We start from the raw sequence: 20,161 nt of genomic DNA, 5'->3' as shown, positions 1-20,161 counted from the left end.
CAGGCCGTAGTTTGAGGATGCCTACTGTAAGGCGAAGCAAAAGCTTTTTCAAATCCAACCAGCAAAAAGCAAGCAAGGCAACTGCAGACTTGAAAACACCTGAAGCACAGGTAGTTCTCTAGGCCAGTATCTTGCCACCTTGGCAACTTTAAGATGGGTGGACTTCAACTCCCAGAATTACCCAGCTACCTCTGGGGAATTGCCCAGCCTGAGGTCCACACGCCTTAAAGAAAAACTTTGGTCCAGACAAACACAGGCTTCGCAGTCCTTTTCCCCCAGCCAAGATTTGAAATCTAAACCCGTGTTTTCACAAGGACTTAACATAAAGCACAATATTAATAATGATTAGGGAGCCTTAAGGAAACTAACCACAATTCAAATTTGGAGCCGGCAGAAAACCAAAGAGAAGGGAGGAGGAAAGGGGAGCCAGGGTGAGGAAATTCGTCCTTTTCAAAAGCCAAGCAAAACAAAAGCAAAGCTGGTTTTGTGCAGAAATAACCATCAATTGGTGTGACATCCATCCTTGATACACTCTCCTGCAAGAGAGTTTATCCCACCTACCTGCCAGTGCCAGCAATGAAGACCCGGGGACCAGGGCTTGCAGAATGTTGAGCTCATCCATGGCTTACAAGCCACAACTGTAAGGTCCCATCATCACCTTAAACCACAAACTAACCACATTATGATTTAAAGGAAGGGAACTTCACTGACTTAGCAGAGTGCCTGGATTGTAGACTAGTCCCCAATCAGCTGAATGGCTTGGATCAGAGCTCTGCTGCCCCCTGGTGGGCACCAGAGGCCGGTCAGCCTGTCCATCCAGTAGCCGTGTCTTGGGACTGCAACCCCCCACATTCTTCAGCCCCCACGCACACCCAAGACCCACAGGAGACCCCACACAAGCCACAGCTATGGAGGAAAACCACAGGCCACATGGTGCTGTCCAGAAGCTCTGGGCTTTGGTTGCAAAGAGCCTATTGGGGTGTGGGTCAAGAGAAGGGACCAGGGTTGCCGAGAAGCTATTCTGCTCCATCCTCATCCATTCACCCAGGGAATTTTGAGGTGCCCTCCTCCCAGCCTTTCTTCCCCTCTTCCTGATACCGAAGGAAAGAAATGGGGGAGAATTTAAGAAATACAGTAGTTAGGCCTTTTGGACACAATGTGCTTCACACGGTGGGATAACTCTAGGTAAAAATTAAGTCTGTTTGGGGATCGTACAAATTTAGAATATTGCATTAAATTTCATTTGCACATAAAATCACCCGTAAGGCCACAGGAATGCACTCACGTTTTCCAGAAGCTATGCAACTTTCTCTCTAATTGTGATTTATTTTTAGAATGCAATTTATTTTGACTAAAAAAATTAAACAAACGGTAATGTTAGAATAGGGCAGTACCAATGCAAAGGTCTATTTCAGTATTTTGTTTATTTGGATTTATATGCCGCCCTTCTCCAAAAGGACTCAGTACAATTGACCTTAGGACATTTTTCGTTTTAGAGTATCTCTAATTACCAAACCCTTTGTCCTTTTTAATTGCCGTTAAAAGCCTCGCACAGCGCTAACCGAATGAGTGACAGACACACCCAGGGCAACATACCGAGGCGGCTGCCCATCATAAAGATTTTCTTCTTTCCCATCTGAAAATAAGACGTGGCGAAAGCACTTGGTACATGTACATACCCCATTTATTTAAAAAAAAAGCTGGCAAGTATTATACAAGTACTATACAGAGGTTTCTTTTTCTGATCTCACATGCAGCACAGGAGGCTGAAGGTGGAACTGGGAAGGTAATACTTAAAAACCCCTAAAATGGGGGAGAAGAAGGGGGTGACGAAAGGACAGGCTGCCTTCTCTCCCCAGGACAGGAAGCCAGGAACAGGGGAAGGGAAAGTAATATTTGGATCTTATGGGGAGCAAGGTCCAAGGGCCTCCCACCCCCCACCCCGAAGTCCAGGCCCCAGTCCAACAGGCAGGGAGTCACTCCAGGGGGGTCTTCAGAGCTCAAAGCGAGGGAGGCCTGGCTTCTGAGGGCCCCCGCTTTGCAAACGGCCTGCTCTACTCAAGCGAAGGAGGGGAGGGCGACCCCAACGCCACTCTTGGCCACCTGGCCAAAGCCTTCGCAACCGGTCACTCTGCTCCATGGCCTTTTCCCAACTGGCCGCCCATCAGGCGAGCTTTGCTGCAGCCGGCCCTGAGTGATGGGAAGAGCAGCCCGGCACATCTGGAGCAGCCAGGCGGGAGAAGGGTATGAGAGGCAACGGCCTCTCTCGACAAGCCCTCCCGGCCCTGAAGCCACGGGGAAGAAAAGTCAGCAGGTGCCCTGGGCCTCCTGTGGCTGCAGACGCCGCCCTTTTCCCTGAAGACAAAGGCAGTTTTCAGGTGGTGGCCTCTTCAAAAAAAATAATAATAATCCAGCAGGGAAGAAATAATTCTGTCCTTAAACAACCGACAGGAAGAAAACCTAAACTTTTAACATTATAAAGGTAAGTTAATTGTGTGTTAACTTCACAACACCAAGCTTAAAAGTGGATTTCCTATGGTCTTAACTCAAATTATGCACACTGTAGCACAGCTAGAAGTAAGAAAATAGCATTTCTTTTTAATAAAACAGATACCCCAATATGCTGCTGCTTCAAAAAGCACTTTATAACATTTCGACTTAGTTGCAGGCTCTCCCGAGGGAACCTTCTCAGAGACGAAGCGTCGGTTGGCAGAACCCGAGAGATGGAAGAAAAGGAGACCAAGAGGAAAGCCGAGGGAAGGAAAGACGCAACGGGCACGACTGTCTGGGTTTCACAATGCCGAGGGGGTCTACAATCAGGAGGGACTTGGGGGGAGGGAATGCCCCGGGGGTGCAGCCCCCCCACCTCAAAGCACTTTGCACCCCTCGGGTTGAAGTGGGGAGGAGGCTGACCCTGCCCACGGGCTGAACCACGCAAGGACGTTGCAGCCACTTCCGAAACATCCCGACGGAGGAGCTGAAGACTGCAAGGCCCGCCCGGGTGGCTCACCTGGGCCAGGTGTCCCCAAATAAGACTCAGTGCTCAGGAATGAAATACTGTCAGGTGAACAGAGTGGACTGGCGGGAAGGCGGCGCTTCCCAGGGGAGGAACCAGGAGTCGCCCCGCGCAAAGTGTTGCTTTGGCACGTTAATAAAAGTAAAGCACCTGTTAGTCCGGTTGCCATGAAAGGAAAAGGCAGCTCAGCTTCCGTGATTGCTGATTCAGAGACGGGGGTGTTCGAGACCCAGGAAAGTCCTCACCCAGTCCTCACTTCCTTCTCCACCTGCCAGGCGCCCCCCCCCTCTCTGGGCGCTCAGAGCGCCCGTTCATGAAGGGAGGAAAACCGGGTCCTGGGTTCAACTGGATGCTTTGGCAGAGCCAGGTGGAGGAAGGAGGGACCTGCAGGGAAGGGCGAGGGGGACACTCAGGACCCAGGAAGGGGGCATCCTGCCGTCAGAGAAGCAAACCCGTCTTGACCTACATGGGGTTCTGCATTTGTTAAACCATCCGAGCCCCACAGGAGCTTTCAAGCGTTTTGGGTTTTCCACCTTCACATTATGGGGGCATTGTGTATTGGCACCCCTGGGGGAAAAAGATTCAGAACATGTGCCCACCCTACATGTACCCCTCTTTCCCACCAGGAGCAGTTCCCCTTCCAAGGCCAGGGAGCTGTGTGTGTGTCTTCCAGCCAGGTCAACAATCTGCAGGTAAAGGAGGGCCGTCTCAGACAGCAGAGCCCCCTCAGCCCAGCTGTCCCTGGGGTGGGCAGGATCAGCCCTTGAGGAGCAAAGAGGCCCGTGGTTGCTGAAAATGAAAAAAGGAAACGGCCCAAGCCAGCAAGGAGGGCTCCAAGACCAGCCCCCAACCAACTTCCCCGGGCCTCTAACAACCCGGCCCTAACTCTCAGCCAAGGACTGACAGAGGTGTGCAAAGAAAATACTCAGCAGTTTTTGAAGCAGGCAGTGAACGAAAGGAAGGAAGGAAGGAAGGAAGGAAGGAAGGAAGGAAGGAAGGAAGGAAGGAAGGAAGGAAGGAAGGAAGGAAGGAAGGAAGGAAGGAAGGAAGGAAGGAAAGGGAGCTCCGGCAGGTGGGAGTCTCTCAGCTTCCATGTCTCGGAGGAGGAGAAGGCTGGCGATGGTGGCCAGCGGGGAGAGAGTGAGTCCCATCCATTCTCTCAGTTCAGCCCATCCAAACGGGTCCAAGCAGAGCCCTCAGCAGCAGCAGCAGCCGGGCCGTAACAGCTCTGAGGCCGGGGGAGCCTGTGCTGTCAGAGAAGCAGGAAAAGGTATATTTTTTTGTTCTAGGTATGCTGCAGTCTCTTAGGAGGAGGAGTTCATCAAAGCAGCGAGCATCGAAAGAAGCTGCTCTTCTTCGACCGGTTCTCTGTGATCTTCACAGGCCCACTCGCCCCTGCCGAAATGCTGTCGTTCTGGGGAGAGAGGCAAGGACAGAGAGGAGGAGGCAGGGTTACCAAGAGGAAGGGGCTCAGGGGAAACGGGAGCACTGGGAATGCAAGAGGTTTCTTTTTAAACTCTATCTATAACTTTTCCCTTTTCCTTCTGAAATAGAAGTATAATTCAAATGAAATCGGGAAAAACGCCAGGCGTTCAGAAAGTAGCGAAGCAGAGACATTGGATGGCGTTATGACGAAAACAGGCATGGAAAATGCTTATGTAAGTCTCCATTGGGCAGGAGGAAGCCCTGCTTAATTATGCTTCCTGCACAGGGATTCTGGGCGTGGCCTTTGGGATTCTCTGGCAGGTCGGGGAACAATCGGGGGGGGGGGGGAATTACACACTTTAGTTCAACAGAGCAGGGGAAAAGTGATGGGTTCGTGTTTGTTCACCGCTCAGTCCGGGACACTTTGGAAAATCAAAAGGACACAATCCTTGGCCTGAAACGGGAGGAGGAAGGCGGAGCTCAGGCTCAGGCAGCCAGGCCTGCCCCATTTGCCCCGTTTGAAGAAGAGTCGTGCAGGAGATCTCTCCCAGGGACTCTGCAAGAGCTTTGCCCTGATCCTCACCTTCAAAATCTAAAGGATGCTCTGGGCAAAGAGGAAGGAAAGCCACGATTTCCACAGGCAGATCGGAAGAGCTAAAGGGCTGCTAAGAGTCAAGCCGGGCCTCCTGTCCAGCGGCCTGTGCCTCCAAAGGCTTGCGGGCCTAGCCCCGAGTTCGGATTCCCCAGCTGGCAATCCTGGGCTGCCTTAGGGAACTCTCTGACCTCCCTCGGATACCCCTGCAAAGTCTTTCAAATACACCCCTTGAATGAATAAAGTGGGTGTAGATGCTGAAAGGGGATGAAATTAGGCAGTGGGGATGATGGGCTCTAAACCTTTGCAGCCTTCTTGGACAGCTGGGATATCACCTTTATAGGTTTACAGCTTACAGGACAATGGGGTTTCTTTAATGTAAGTATGTCATAGCGTCCATTGATTTTATTGCTTTTGTGCAATTTTAATTCCCATTAGAATTTTACATAGCTTGAAATACTTGTTTATTATGCTTTATTACTGTAATGCCATTTTGTGGCCTGACATTTTATTGTCCTGATCATTGATCAAACAAACCTGTGTCTTGCCAACTGCTGTTAATTTGTGCTTGTTAATTTTGCCTGTGGCTGGACTGCACCCTGGGATGTGCCTGTGCCTGTGCCCTCGTGTTCCCTTTCCTTACTAGGCAGCGGGAGGGGAGGCTGTGGCCGGCCCATTCAATGCTCCAGTCCCTCCCAAGCACAGATGGACGGAAGCCGCCCCTTTGGGGGAAACGGCCACTGGCTGTGAAGCAACCCTTGAGCTGCCTAGGCCAGCAACCCCTCTCAGTCCCCCCCGCAAAGGGCAGAAGCCGCGCTAAGCAGGATCTGTTAGTAACGAGAGAAACCAACCATTTTTTTGTTGAGCTTTGTCATAATGTCCCGTGCGAGGGTGAAGAAAGCCTGGAAGGAAGAGGAGAGATCTGATGAGATCTAGGAAACCCAAATAACGCCTTAAATTACTTATTAAATTTAAACCGGCAGCTGCCTAACTCCAGTGGACTTCAGGCAATTACTTCGGAGTGGGGAATGAAGGCAGCTATTATGCTTCAAGTGCCTTTCTCAAATTTTGAGCTATGAATTCCAATCCAGAATCCAAACCTCTTTTTTGCCAAATGCCCCTGCTGGCACCCCACCCTTCCCAGAAAGGGGTGGCAAAGATTTGTCCACGGAGGGGGTTGCGAAGGAGGGTCAAGGGGGACATGTACGATTACCCCAGTGGGCCTTGCCCCCCAGAAGGCAGAAGAGCTGCAGAAGAGTTGGGGGATCTGCTTTCTGCCATCGAAGGACAAAGCAAAACCTGAGGGAGCCCCTCCCTTGGGGGGGACAATACCTTTGTGCCAGGTGACTTGGGCACTGCCCCCTTTTCCCTGAAGAGGCCAACAGGGGCTGAATCGAGTCCTTGCCACAGAGCGACAGACTTCCCAGCCCACAAACAAGCGGCAGCAAGGAGGCCTTGAAATGCTTGGGTGGGAGAAGTTGGGGGGGGGGGCTTCCTGCTCCCTCTCTGAGACATCAGCTTCATGGCTGCAGGTCCAACCCCTGCTGGCACCGACGTGATGCTCACCTCTTCCACGTTGATGCTGGACTTTGCACTGGTTTCCAGAAATTTGATGCCATAGTCAATTGCTAACTGCAATAGGAGCAAGGAGTCAGATTCAGCAATTTCATAAATGGGGAGTTTGGAAGCTCCCACATTCCTCAGCTGGGGAAGTAGGAAACTTATCGCCTGCCAAACCATCCCTGGAGACAAACCCAGGAGGTCTGGTAGCCCCTTTCCAACTAGGTTTATGAAAAGGCTCCTGCCTTTCCATCGCATTTAGTAGTCGGGAAAGGTGGTGCCGAAACCCTCCTGATTCCCCCCCCTCCCCCGGCCGAGAAAAAGGCAGCTCCGCTATCAGAAACTCTCTTTTCACAAGATTTACCTTTTCTCCTTTTTCCTTCGAAACTTGCCTTTTCTCGTTCATGTCAGATTTGTTGCCCAGAATCATCCTTTCCACATCCGAAGAAGCATGCTGGGCGAAGGGAGGAGGAACCGAGTTAAGAAGAGTGGCCTTTCGGTGCCCAGGGAAGGAGGGAGGGAGCCCAGGGCCCACTGCCTGCCCCGGACTGTCTTTGCAAAGCCCACCCTCTTAGAGTCTGCTCTGCTCTCAGACTGCACCGAGGGCTAAACAAAGCTTCAGCAATCGGAGGAGCAGAGGAAACCAGTGAGGCCCCAGCCCAAAACGGAGCAGGACTCCTGCCAACAGGGGAGGAAATCTGGAGGGCCGTGACTCAAGGTGGAACAATGGAAGCTATGGGAGCGCGGAGAAGCTGCAGGCACAAACTCTGGGTCCCCCTTTGGCCTTGTTTTAGCTTTGGTCCACAGAAGCGCTTGCTCCGGCTGGGGGTCCTCAGCTCATCTCCCCCCCAAGGAACAACAGTCCACCCGTTTCTGCCCCCAGCCCTCCTGCGCCTCCTTTACATGGGACCCCGCGAATGCCCCCACATCTCTTCCCCTTCCAGGCACACCTACCTCTTCTATGTTCCTGATCCAGTTTTTAATATTGTCAAAAGACTTTTCATTGGTGATATCATAAACCAGCATTATCCCCTGGGGGGAAAAGAAAGAGTGCAGCCGTCATCACTCCGCAGTGGCCACAATTCGTCTTTCTGTGCCCATTCACCTCCCGCTCCTGGGTCAACTGGCGGTCTCTATGCTTCTTAACTGAGATGTTCACTGCAAATGGAAGCGCCTTCAGAGGCAGCCACCGCCTCCTTCCCTTCTGTTGCAGCTTCTTCATCAAAGGCCTAGTTTGGCCTCTCGGGTTCAGTCTGGGACCCTGGCAAGACCCCGAGAAGGGCAGAAGCAGGAGGCTCCACCTCCTCTGTGCTGAAGCATGCTCCTTCAGCTGCAGCTGGAAAGGCCTGGTCTCCATAGAGCCTACCCTGCCCATGGCACAGCCCTCCCCCCAAAACCCACCTGGCTTTCCAGAAATAAGAGAAGGCCAGGCTGATGAGAAGGAAGGCAGAAGGGCCTCTTTCCCCCTCCCAAAGACGTTCAGGCCCACCCACCCACTTTAATGGCCTCCTCTGAAGACCCCACTTCTGCGTCAGCCACTTCTGGCTTTTTTTGCTGGGCTCATCTGCCCCTTCCCCTATTTGGCCAGAGGGAAAGTCACCCATCAGCCTCCACGGGGAGCCAAAGCACTCCGAGTGGGCCACCGTCACAGGTTGCTCGCACTTCCCGTCCTGCCAATGGCTGCTGCTTGTGAAACCTCCCCTTTGCTTAATGACCTCATCCTCTCTGGCCTTTTGGGGGGGGGGGGGGGGTTGAAGGGCTGAGAAAGGCCCCAGACTCTGCTCCTCCTGAGCAAGCCCACAAGGGGTTGCCTTGCTGTGGAAAATGGGCTGCGGCAGGGTGAGCTTAGGTGAACCTGAACGCGCCTACTCACCATGGCCCCTCTGTAATAGGCTGTTGTGATGGTGCGGAATCTCTCCTGGCCTGCAGTGTCCCTGAAAACCAAATACACTGTCAAACCGAGGCGGGGGGGGGGGGGGGAGGCAGAGGGGAAATCAGTGCTTCGTGCCTTTCTCAAACAGCTGGATTTTCAGCTGGACCCTGGCACAGAAACTCTACCCACAATCTGGCTGAGCAGAACCTGGAGCCCAGCCCAGTTGCAGACTGAAGGCCGGCTCCAACTGAGCGCCTGACAAGCCAACAGCCCCATCCCTTGGCTTCCCCCCAAGTCCCCCCAGTCCCCCCAGTGATAGGTTCCTGCACCTTCTCCTCGCTTGCTCTGATTTCCATTAAATGCTGATTAAATGGTGCCTTAAATCCAGGTTTCTTGGAGAAACTCCAAAACAGCCAAGAAGGCCAATTGACTGCCACACCCGAGGAGGCTTCATTATGCCAGCCCAGAAACCCTGCCAGCGTTGCCCAGCTCTTAAGCCTTCAAAGACACTTTTGCATGGAGTTTCAGAAAGGAAGGCCTCCGTTTCAGAAGCTCCCACCTGTATCTGCAGTGCAGGCCAGTTGCGTTCTTACCATATTTGCAGCTTGATTTTCTTCCCATCTAGTTCTATTGTTCTGATTTTAAAGTCAATGCCTAAAAAAATAAAAAGGAGGGGAGTTATGTTAGACGTAAGTTCTGTCTTGCTGCAACACCTTCCTGGACCCGAGAACTTAGAACAAGCGAGGCACCCTCGGGATCAAACCCACACAAATCTCCCCCCCCTCCTTATTAAGTGAATTCTGGATGAACTGTTTCAAAACAAAACTCACTATTTAAATTAATTGTAACCCTGGTTCCGCTGGGGATATAAAGAACTCAAATTAAACCACAGTTCTACCTTGCCTAACATTCCTGCTTTTTTGCAAATGGTTTTTTTTTCCTTTTAAGCAGAGATGCAGCTGTAGAACCCACAAAGACTTTGTTGTCCACTCACAGGGAAGAGAAATGTACACTTTTGTAGCTACAAAAGGAACTTTGGGCGATTCCTCGGAGCTCAGCTGGTTTAAATCTCTCCCAGGGAACGGATTCCAGCGTGGGGCCTGGTGGAGTTTTCTTTCTTTTTCTTCCAGGGCGACAATGGAAAGTCTTACTAAAGCTTGCAGCTCTCTGCAAGGGGCTGTCATGAGCCACACACTGGCGCTTCCTCCCTTCAGCAACAGGAAGTGGTGCGCCGCTGCATCCATCAGCAGGAGAGGCCTGCTGACTGGCGGCCGCTTCCGGAGGAGCAGGTTGCAAGAGACGCGTTGGGGGAGAGGAACCAGCCCAACTTAGAGCTGAGCCTCTCAGCTGCTTGGCTGGTTGCTTCTGCAAGCGAATGCAGAGTCACGGAAAGATGCCAAATTGGAGCCTCTGCCCGAATGTCTTGTTGGGCCACTGGACAGCTTGAGGTCAGGTGGATTTCAGCTCCCAGAATTCCACAGTCCTCATGGCTGGTTGTGGAATTCTGGGAGTTGAAGTCCATCGGTCTTCAAGTTGCCAAGGCTGAGAAACACGGCCTGATTTTAAGGGGAATGAAAGACTGAAGACCTGGGCTTAGCCGCCTCTCCTGGAGCGATTCCAAACTCTGATGCGCTTACAAAGGATCTTGGCAGAACCAGGCCAAGGCAAGGCAAGAAGGGCGAGAGGCTGACTGACCGGTGCTGATCCCACTGCCAAAGGGGTTCGGCAGTGGTGAAATTCAAATCTTCTTACTACCGGTTCTCTGGGCGTGGCTTGGTGGGCGTGGCAGGGGAAGGACACTGCAAAATCCCCATTCCCTCCCCACTCTGGGGCCAGCCAGAGGTGGCATGTGCTGGTTCTCCAGAACCTGTTGGATTTCACCCCTGGGCTCTGGCCCTGCTTGGAGGCGCAGAAGGGAAGAGCTGGCTGCTACATCAGCCGGCCCTGTTCTCAATGCTTTCCTGGAACAGAAGGTCCGTTCGCAATGAGGGCAAAGGGAAAGTGCTTCTGAGAAGGGAGCTTGACGGCTGCTGGTGGCGCAGGCAAGGAGATGAATCTTCTTAGCAATAGGACGGAAGTGGTTTCCTCGCCTCCTTCCAAAATTGTTTGAACTTCCCGGCCAAGTCTACAGCTTTAGGGCTCCCAAGGACCACAAGGGCATCACGCTCCCTGCGCCTGTGGGGGCACGAAAGGGGTCCTCCCAATCTGCAGCCACCTGGGTGGGCTCCTCTCAGACCCCCCCCTCACCACCTCTGGTGCCAGGACCGCTTTTGGGAAAAGAGCTCAAGGTTAACCGGGGGGGGGGGGGAAGAGGGGGGGAAGCCAGGACTCTCCCCAGCACTGAAGAGGAACACTGCTGACCCGAACAGATTCCACAGGCAGGAATTTGCAACAAGAACAAAGAGCGGCTTTGACGGAAGGAATGCAGGTCAAGGAAGAGCCCGATGCTTCCCAAGCCTCAGCCTTCCCTCTTCCTTTCCCCCTGCAGCACTTCCAGGCTGGGAAGGGAGTCCCTGTTCTGGCTGGGGCTGAAAGTCCACTTTTCCCACGCACAGCTTTCCGCTTATGGCCATAGTGGGCAATTATGGCAACTTTAGCACCTGTGGACTTCAACTCCCAGAATTACTGAGCTAGCTAAGCTGATTCAGGAATTCTGGGAGTTGACCTCCACAGGTTATAAAATCGCCACAGTTGCCCGTCTCTGGCTTAGACCTTCATTGCAAACAATAGACTTTCAATTCCCAGTCTGCCCATCAACAAGCTGGTAAAAAAAACAATACAGCTTTTTTTAAAGGCCATTTAAGAGACTAGGACCCAGCAAAGGTCCTGGAAGGGAAGTTTCCTCCTTGCAGGATGCAGGATTTCGATCTGCCTGGCCTCTTCTGAAAACCATGCCAATCAACCCACAAAATGCCCAATGGGACGGCGGCTGACGTGGCAGGAGGGGAGGAGCCTCGCTCTGTGGCTTTGTGACAAGAGGCAAGATTTTGTGAGGTGCAGCCGCCGACAAACAGACTGGCATGATCGACACCTGACGAAGGGAGGTGCACGAAGGATGACTTGCTGGTTTCAATTATGTTTTGAAAAGCTAAATGCCACAGAAAGGATGGTTTCACTGGCTTTCCTGGTATTGATTGTCATGCCCTGCTGTGCCTACCAGTTCTTGCATGTGCACACAGGTCTTTTGGGGCGGGGGGGGGGGGGATACAGAGTGGCATAAAATACACCAAGCCCAGCACTAGAAGACACCTTCCATTTCAATGCATCTGTGGCAAGGACCAGGTAGCCTCTTCCTTATCCAGGTAGCCTTGGAGTTACAACCTTAAACAAGCTGGGAATTAGTGCCATAAGTCACTGCGGTCATAAATTGAGGTACCTATGTGACCAGAATTTTTGCAGCCTTTTCATTAAGTGAAGGTGGCGGTTTCTCAGCCGGCCAAGTCATCTGAATGGGCTTTTTTGTCAGAAACCGGCAAAACACACCATGAGCCGTGGTCATGTGACCAGGGACAACCAGTTGTAGATTTGCCCTTTGGGGAATTTTCTGGGGGAGCAAAACTTTGACCTTCCCAAATATAGAAAGGGCTTCTTGTAGAGATCAACTCCAAGGGAACAGCCAGTGCAGCACCCAGAGGCTCCGGCCAGATGGGCAGCCCAGCAGGTGGTGACACACAGCACGCATCCCTCTTGCTATACCTCAATACGCCCCACAGGGCCATCCGGCCTGCCCCATTCACACATTTCCTCTTATTCCACAGACACGAAAGTCCCACGGAGGTTTATTCTGCTCTCCGGGTGATAGGAGCTCATTAGTTCCCCGGCTGTGGGATCGTCTTCACGGTTTCAGGGAATTGGGTGACAACCTAGAAAAGGACTCATCTCATTACGGTCTGAAGTTGCAAATAATCTGTTTACTGGGCTCTCAACCACAAATTCCTGAAGATGGAAGAATGGAAAAGAAAGAACTCTTTAAACTTAGTAGGGCATAATTAATCCTGTCGCACACAAAGGGTGGGAAAAATAGGCACAGATGTTCTATTCTTGTATCCTTACACCACTATTAACCACAGTAACGAATAGCCCTGGTAGCCAATGCAGCTCCCATAGAATAGGTGTTACTCCAATGAGGTATGTTTGATCCACCTGTAGTTTCTAGGTAGCCGTCAAAGCCAGCCCCAATGTAGGAGGTGGGTTCAAGCAGTGCTGCTTGACTGCACAGACCCTCCCCCCGTGGTCAAGGCACTCCAAAACCTGTTGTTTCCTTTAAACTGGACAGAGGGACCATCCTTGTGGATCACAGACTGAGAATTTCACTTCACCCAATTGCTAGCCACAGATGCACTAGCACAGTGAATTGGATCACTTTTCTAGAGGGAAGCAGTGGAATCCTCATTAGAGCTTAGGATCTCTCTGCCCTTAACATTGACATAGGCTGGCAAAGTCCTGGCATTGCATTCGATTATCTGGTGCCTCTCGTGCACCCTAATTTGTCAACCTAGACCAGAGGAGCAGAGAAGTAATGCAATGTTGCTGAACACACGGGGGAAGTCATGGCATGCATTTCACACTATGCAAAGCGGCAGCACTGCAGGCAAATTCCTAAAGGTGGGAGAACATTCCCAGGAACCCCTCCCAGACAGGACACTTTCCCAGGAGCGCTGTCCAATCGAAGGAACCAGCGGGTTCTCCATCGCCTCCATCGCGAGGCTCCTCTTCAAACTATGAGCCCCGTAATTGTGGGTGCCCCTCTCCCAGGGCAGCAGGGACCTCTCAACAGCCGGAACGTTCTTCAGAGAGAAATGCAGGCATGCAAGTAACTTTCCATCCAGATGCCTCGGGATTCCACTCTGACTTCAGCAGGGAGGAATGCAGGCAGAGGAAGTTCGTAGGGCCGGCCGATTTCTCTTCTCAGAGAGGACTTTTCCCTTCAAGAGACGTTGCTGCCCTTGTGTTTGGCATCTATGGAGCATTCTTCTCCCCCTTTAGAGGGGGCTCCAGGTCAAATGCGAAGAGCAAGTCAGACCCACCATCCTGGAGGATCAGCAGCCCCCCCCACCCCGCCTGCAGCCTGTGAGTCAGAATAAGATGAGTTGGTTCATCTGTTATCTCCCAAACAGCTCTCCAGTCTCATTCAAGCCCAATAAGAGCAGGGGGGGAGGAAAGGGGGGGGGAATCCCATTCTTCATTTTAACAGGTAGATTGGAAAAGAAAGTTTCATGTTTTACAACGGAGAACCTGAATATCCTAGTAAAATCAACATGTTGAATTCTGTATGCCTACTGCAGCCCAATTCTGAAAATAGATTCCACGGCTCTAAAAGAAAATTCAAATGGATCTGCTTAAGACGGAAATCGTTCTGTGCTCTGGTCATTACCTAAATATGGTTAATATAAATTGCTCTGCTACCACACCAGAAACGAGAGGATAAGGCTCAATGATTTTTATGTTGAGAACAAATATCAATACACTTCAGCTGCCCAAATTTAATAACGGGATGGAGGAAGGCCAGCTTTCTAAGGTTGATCACAGCAGAGGCATGCTCAGCGGAAAAAGGCCCAGATTTCTCAGGCAACCAAAAAGTGAGCTTAGTGGTACACACAGAGTTATATTTTGTGGTTTTGCAATGGCATATTAGTAGTGATTAAAATGGAAGAATGAAACATGTCCTGTTCAAAACCTGCCTTTCTTATTACTCCGAGGAGAGGCCATGCGGAGCTCCCTGAGTCAAAGTCAGTTCTGCCTTGACAAGGGCTCGAGACCCTTCCTTGAAGTAAGAGTCCCAGCCCACCAGCTGGAGTATCTCAAGCGAGGCCACCTCAGATTACCTGAAGCACTTAAACCTTCTAGGCAAAAAGCAGGATTAAAAACTGCTTTGTTATTGTGCATGACGGCCTACAGTTCAAAGTTAATAGATAACCAAAGATGTTTCCTATCAAGAAACAGGATCAGAACTCGAGTTTAGGGTCAAACAAGAATATAATTGTTAGAGATGCCAGACAACCATAAAACAGCGCCTAGTGTTCGAATCACAGCAGGCGTTTTGCACCTATTCTTTGGAACACGCTCGCTTTCCACCCAGCAGATGTTAGGAATTGAAGGCAGGAGCCTAATGTTCTTAAGGTTAATGAGTATTTAAACAAGCCATTTGTCTCAGTCAAAGGAGACCCACAGAATCAAAGGCAGCGTCATCTGCCAATTAAAGGGGATGAAGCTGCTGGGCATCTGTCAAACGGGGGAGGCAAAGGGTGCCAGGGCTTCACCCTGGAAGCAGAGCCAGAAGGCGGGGAAGAAAGAAAGGCCAACAGTCCTCCAGGACTCCTGCCTCAGAGTCCCCAAGGCCAGCCATGGACTAAGCCAGGCGGGTCTTGCATGGGAAAACCCAGGGCAGGTGGGCACTTTGTCTGAGGAATACCTTTCTTTCAAAGGCACAGATTTTGGGGAAAGTTGCCACGATAGCGGAATCATTCTGAATCCCCCCACATATACTAATAGGATGCTCCTCTTAGGAAAGGGACGAGCATCTCTTAAAACGCGTTAAGTCGTCGTAGGCTGAAAAACTTGCATAAATGGAAGCATCTCGTGCAAAATTAAATTGGACTAGCTATTTTTGTTCCTGTAACTCACAATTGTGTTATAAGTATATTCATTCACTATTAAGAGTTCAGGGCTGTTAAATTTAAATTAAACATGAAGAATATTAAACTGGTGTTTCTAAAGCAAGGCCTCAATTACTGATTTTGTTTGCTTTCTCTCAAGATGGGCCTGTTATCTCCATACATTTTCTACAGCAGTGTTTTTTTTTTCAAACTTGGCAACTTTACGATGGGTGGACTTCAAATCCCAGGATCCCTTGCTTGTGGCTGGGGAAATCTGGGTGTTGGAGTCCCCGTGTCTTACAGTTACCAAAGCTTAAGAAACCCTGCTCTAGAGTGCTGAGAATTAAATGGGGAAAACGAAATCCAGACGCCCCATTTCCAAGAGGAAAAAGCCCTCTGAGCACACAGGCCACATTACGGACACTGTGTTGAATCCTGATCTCATCTTGGATAAGAATGTAAACATTACAAATTTGTGTCCCAGTCGGCAATTTCCTGTACTCAATCTGAACCCCTCCCAGATCACAAGGGAGCCGGGACAGCCCTGCACGCAACCCAAGCCAGGTGACTGACCGCTGCCAGCCACAAACTCGCCTGTTGAAGAGAGAAGAGAGGCTTCCAACTTCTCTGAACCTCCCCAGGACGCCCAGTGCCCAGGAATCGATTCATCAGCCAATCGAGTGGGTGGGACCCGAGTGGGGTGGCCGCAGCAGTCCAACAGCCCCGCTATCTGGGCCAGGAGGTCAGGAGGGAGCCTGGAGACTTCAGGGCAACTTTTAGAAGTGGGTGCAATGAGCGAGCAGCTTCTGAAGCAAGCTGCAGGCCATCTTGTCAAGTTTCACTTCCCCTTTAGATTAGTTGAAGAGCGAGAGTTTCCCCTGGAGGAAGCAGTAAAATCCTGCCTGCAGAGAACAGCCCTTGCACGAAATGCGCAGAGCTGCGTCAGGGTCTGGGCTCATGGAATGCTGGCTGGGGATGGGAACTGTAGTCCAGCACATCTGCAGGTCATCGGCCCACCAAAGTTGGTGAGGCGGGAGAATGAAGCCTGAAAGGAAGAACGAGAAGCAAGCCACGCCTGGAGACAGAGCAGCCGAGGCTTCTCAAAATGTCTCCCAGCAACAAACGATAGATTTTGCCTCAGGAGGAGGACCAGAAGGTTCTAGCGGGCGGGCTTTTCCCGCGCATCCTCTCTCTGTTCAACCAAAATAAATGCGACATCCCATCTATGCGTCCCCTCGGAAGAACCCGACTTCAAGGAAACTTCTCAGAGTTTAATGGCATGGTAACTAGAGGTGGGTTCCTACCGGTTCGGTGGAACCAGTAGTGGAAGCGGCGACTGGGTCGCCAAGCCAGTAGGGACAGCAGGCTCACCACGCATCCAAACCAGATCCCCCGTCGCCGCAACATCTTTTTTTGACCTTTTAAAATGTTCTGTGCACACGCAGACCTATTCACAGGCAACCGTGCTCAGGCGCCAAAATCGTGCACGCACTGAACTGGCAGTAATGCTGGGAGAACCCCTGATGGGAGCCTATGTTGACTAAGGAATCCTTTAGACCAGGAGTAGACCAGGACCATTTAAATCCCAGAATTCCCCCACCAGCCTGAGATATTTTCAAGCACAATAAATACGGGCAATGCGCCGCCACCCCAAATTTCAAAACAACCACAACCTTAATCGGTCTGGGACGCATTTTGTTAAAGATAATTTAGACAAGAATGCAGAGCGCTGGTGGCATGAGGGACGCGTTTAATTCAAGAGGAAGAAAGGCTAGATTAACAGAAGGCTTCACCACACAGGAACCCCATTTGCAGTAGCTGAGTAATTAACATTTTCTTCCATGGCACACAGGAACAGCCCCAACGGTTAGAAGGCTCACAGGCTGATATTCTATCTATATCCCTAGCACAACAATATGCCAGGAAAGCTAAAACCCCCACAAAATGTCAGAGGACATGAAGCCTTTTGATCAGGACTGGTTGCTAAAAGAATTCATGCTTGCTTAACGCCCTTCAACATCCAGTCTGAGCAATTTTTCTTGTAACGCCTTTCATTTCCTGATAATTTCTGGACACTCAGCATTCTGCACTGTGACATTTCAGCAAGAACCAACGGAAGACCCTTTCCTTGAGTCAACTGTTCTCTTTCATGTTGGATGGGAAGTTCAAGCCAGCCTTTTTGGGAAGCCACCGTGCTCTGAGGAAGCCAAAACGACAGCGGCTGTGCTGGGGACTTCCCTCCCTGAAGGGTCTGCTGACAAGACCCCCCCCCCAGGCAACACCTTCTTTTGGGGTCCATCCGGTGGTATAGCTCAGAGCAAACAAGGCAAGGCTGGGAAAGGTTCTGCTCTGAAGCCCGGTCTTCCTGCTACAGGCGAAGTCAAAACACACACCATGAGTGCAACATGAGAAGCCTGTCAATAGAGGAGCTGAACTACTTGGCGCAACAATCAAGTTCCCTTTCAGAAGTTTCTAAAATAGGTCTCAGGAGTGAAATCCAGCAGGTTCTGATAGGTTCTGGAGAACCGGTAGCGGAAATTTTGAGTAGTTTGGAGAACCGGCAAATGCTGGCCCCAGAGTGGGCTGGGAATGGGGATTTTGCAGTATCCTTTCCCTGCCAAGCCCACCAAGCCACATGCACAGAACCTGTAGTAAAAACATTTGAATTTCACCACTGGTCTCAGGTCAGTTGGACCTATTGCCTATTGTCAGTTGGACGTTTTGCTCCTCTCTGCTGGTGCTTTGGCTGCGTTATCCTTTCAAGACGAACACAGTTGTGTACATCTACTCTTCACTATTTGGACTGAAACAAATGACACACAGACTGAAATAGCTCAAGTAAACCTGGGACCAAAACAATGAATCTCTTGCACCTTTTCCCCAAAAAACAAATTCTGGATCAGCGAAGCTCAGTGGTCCTGCTAAGACTCTGCTTTTGTGTAGCAACCAAGCCAAATGTTACTCCCCAATGCTTCGGGTCTTAGCCTCTGTAGGCCCGAAGTGGGCACCCCGCTGATAAATTGAGACCAGAGCAAAAAAGATGTACAGGGCGCCAGGGGGCCGATGGCTTTTACTGCTAAGTGGATCAATACCATGATTGGAAATAAATAAAACAAGAACTGAGCACCCAAGGTGTAAAATCTGTATATAAAAAGCTCAAGCAATAAAACCCGGCTATCTGGCAGAAAAAGAAAATAATTCTACTTTAAGCAAACAGCACAAACTGCAACTAAGTCACCCAGGCAGTTCAAAGATTCCTCCAGGGAGTTTCTCCTCTCTTATCACATGGAGTAATCATTGCCCCTGGCCAGGAAAATGCTCTCCCTTTTACTACGCCAGTTACAATGTCTCCAAATGCTTTTTGGGCTCTGGGGCTGCGCACCAAAGGTGACACCGGGGCAGTTCTGGGGCTGCCTTCGCAGATGAAGAAATGATGGCGTTTTGAAAACTGTTGCTTTAGGAACCGAATGGGATCAAGGCCACGGTGACTCAGACCTCTCCCACCCCCGCCTTCTCACCCCATCCCCCTAAACACCCCCCAAAGAAGGGGGAGGCAGGCCCTCCCCAAGCCCACCCAGAGGGACCCCGGGCCTGCTCAGATGCATTTCCTGGACGGCCTGCCTTGCAAAGTCAATCGCCAACAAGGAAGCCACCGGGTGACAAAGAGGGATGGGGGTACTAGTTTGTGCCACCCCTCTCCAACGCCCCCCTTACACGAAAGACACCCCTAGGGGGGGTTCTTTCAGTTGGCAGAGCAGCCGGGGGGGGGCAAAGGGAGGGGAACAGCCTGCCAAGAGGGGCAGCCCCCCCACCTGGCTCCCTCCGGCCCAGACACGGCCACCAGGGCAGGGGTCTCTCCGGGGAGGCCACGGGGGCGGGGAGAGCGCCCCCCCGACCTGTCTCCCCCTTTCCGAAGTGGGGCACCAGGACTGGGACCCCTTTGGGCACGGGGGGGGGGCGCGGAGAGGCTCTTCAGCCCTGAAGGAAGGGAGCGGGGGGGGCTACAGGCGCCCCCTCCCCAGGCTGCCCTCGGCCAAAGGGACGGGCGAGTGGGGCGGGGGCGGCAGCGACCCCCGCGGGGAGGCTCCAGGCCAGCGGGAAGGGGGGCGCCCTGCCTCCCTTCCCCAGCGCCATGGGAGTTGGAGTCCCCCGCGGGCGGCGCCTGAGGGGGGGCGGGGGGCGGGGGCGGCCTCACCGATGGTGGAGATGAAGGTGGTGTTGAAGGCGTCCTCGCTGAAGCGGAAGAGCAGGCAGGTCTTGCCCACGCCCGAGTCGCCGATCAGCAACAGCTTGAAGAGGTAGTCGTAGGTCTTCGCCATCTTCGCCGCCGCCGCCGACTGACGGGCGGGGGCGGGGGGGGGCGGGCGCCAGCGCGGGGCGGGGTCGGGACGCGCGCGCCGGGACGCGGCGGCTCCCGCGGAATGACGGGAGTTGTGGTCCGAGGCGGCTCCCCCAGCCCTGCGCATGCGCCAAGGCCGAGAGGGCGGGGCCTCCCTAAGGGATGGGGCTGTTTCGCAGGCTTCAGTGCTGGACGAGTGGAGTCTCCGCCGCTGTGCCGCGCGAGCCCGAACTGCCCGATCCTCGCCTGGCAAGGAAGCCTTGGAGCCGAGCACGGGGAGCCTCGCCGGCTTTGGCAGCGAAGAGAAGCGGTCGCAGGCTCTAAGCCGGGGGTCCCCGAGCTTGGCTACTTTTAAGACTTGGGGACTTCAACTCCCAGAATTCTCCAGCCAGCTCTGCTTGTGGACTTCAACCAGCTCTGCTGGCAGGAGAATTCTGGAAGTTGAAGTCCCCAAGTCTTAAAGTAGCCAAGTTTTGGGGAGTTCTGCTCTAAGCCATGTTGGAGGGAGGGTATCGACTCCCAGAATCCCCCATTTCGCAGGCGCTGAAAAGAAACTCCGCTGGAGCCCCAGCCAGAGCGAAAAGGGCGTCCCAGCAGAAGATGGGCAGGCAGGCGGGCCTTTCGGAGGGGGGGGGCGCACAAAGGGTTAAAGGCGATGGGCGGGAGGAAACTGCTGCCGGTCATGAGGGGGCGTGGCCGGATAGGCGGGGGGAGGGAGGACCCCCACCAGATCTTCTCCCCGGTGGGGCTGGTTTTGGCT

At 52.2% G+C, this 20,161-nt stretch overlaps 2 protein-coding genes across 2 annotated transcripts in view; both read right to left on the bottom strand.

Annotated features, from left to right (window-relative positions):
* Positions 1–700, bottom strand: part of USP3 (ubiquitin specific peptidase 3) — a 34,304-nt gene extending 33,604 nt beyond the window's left edge. Inside the window, exon 1 of the mRNA XM_081964801.1 lies at positions 562–700. Coding sequence (XP_081820927.1) covers positions 562–622 — 61 coding nt within the window. The 5' untranslated portion in view covers positions 623–700. The remainder of the gene's footprint in view (positions 1–561) is intronic.
* Positions 701–1,666: 966 nt separating this feature from the next.
* Positions 1,667–19,457, bottom strand: RAB8B (RAB8B, member RAS oncogene family). Its single transcript, XM_081964883.1, has 8 exons — positions 19,258–19,457; positions 9,060–9,120; positions 8,467–8,527; positions 7,548–7,625; positions 6,958–7,047; positions 6,600–6,665; positions 5,885–5,935; positions 1,667–4,430 (listed from the first exon to the last, which is right to left on the bottom strand). The coding sequence occupies exons 1-8, from the start codon at positions 19,379–19,381 to the stop codon at positions 4,338–4,340; spliced, it is 624 nt and encodes a 207-aa protein (XP_081821009.1). The 5' UTR covers positions 19,382–19,457; the 3' UTR covers positions 1,667–4,337.
* Positions 19,458–20,161: the final 704 nt, after the last annotated feature.

The sequence above is a fragment of the Natrix helvetica genome (assembly GCF_964273705.1).
Source record: "Natrix helvetica genome assembly, chromosome: 12".
Lineage (NCBI taxonomy): Eukaryota > Metazoa > Chordata > Lepidosauria > Squamata > Natricidae > Natrix > Natrix helvetica.
Note: the sequence above shows the minus strand (reverse complement) of the source record. Positions and strands in the feature narration are given on the sequence as shown.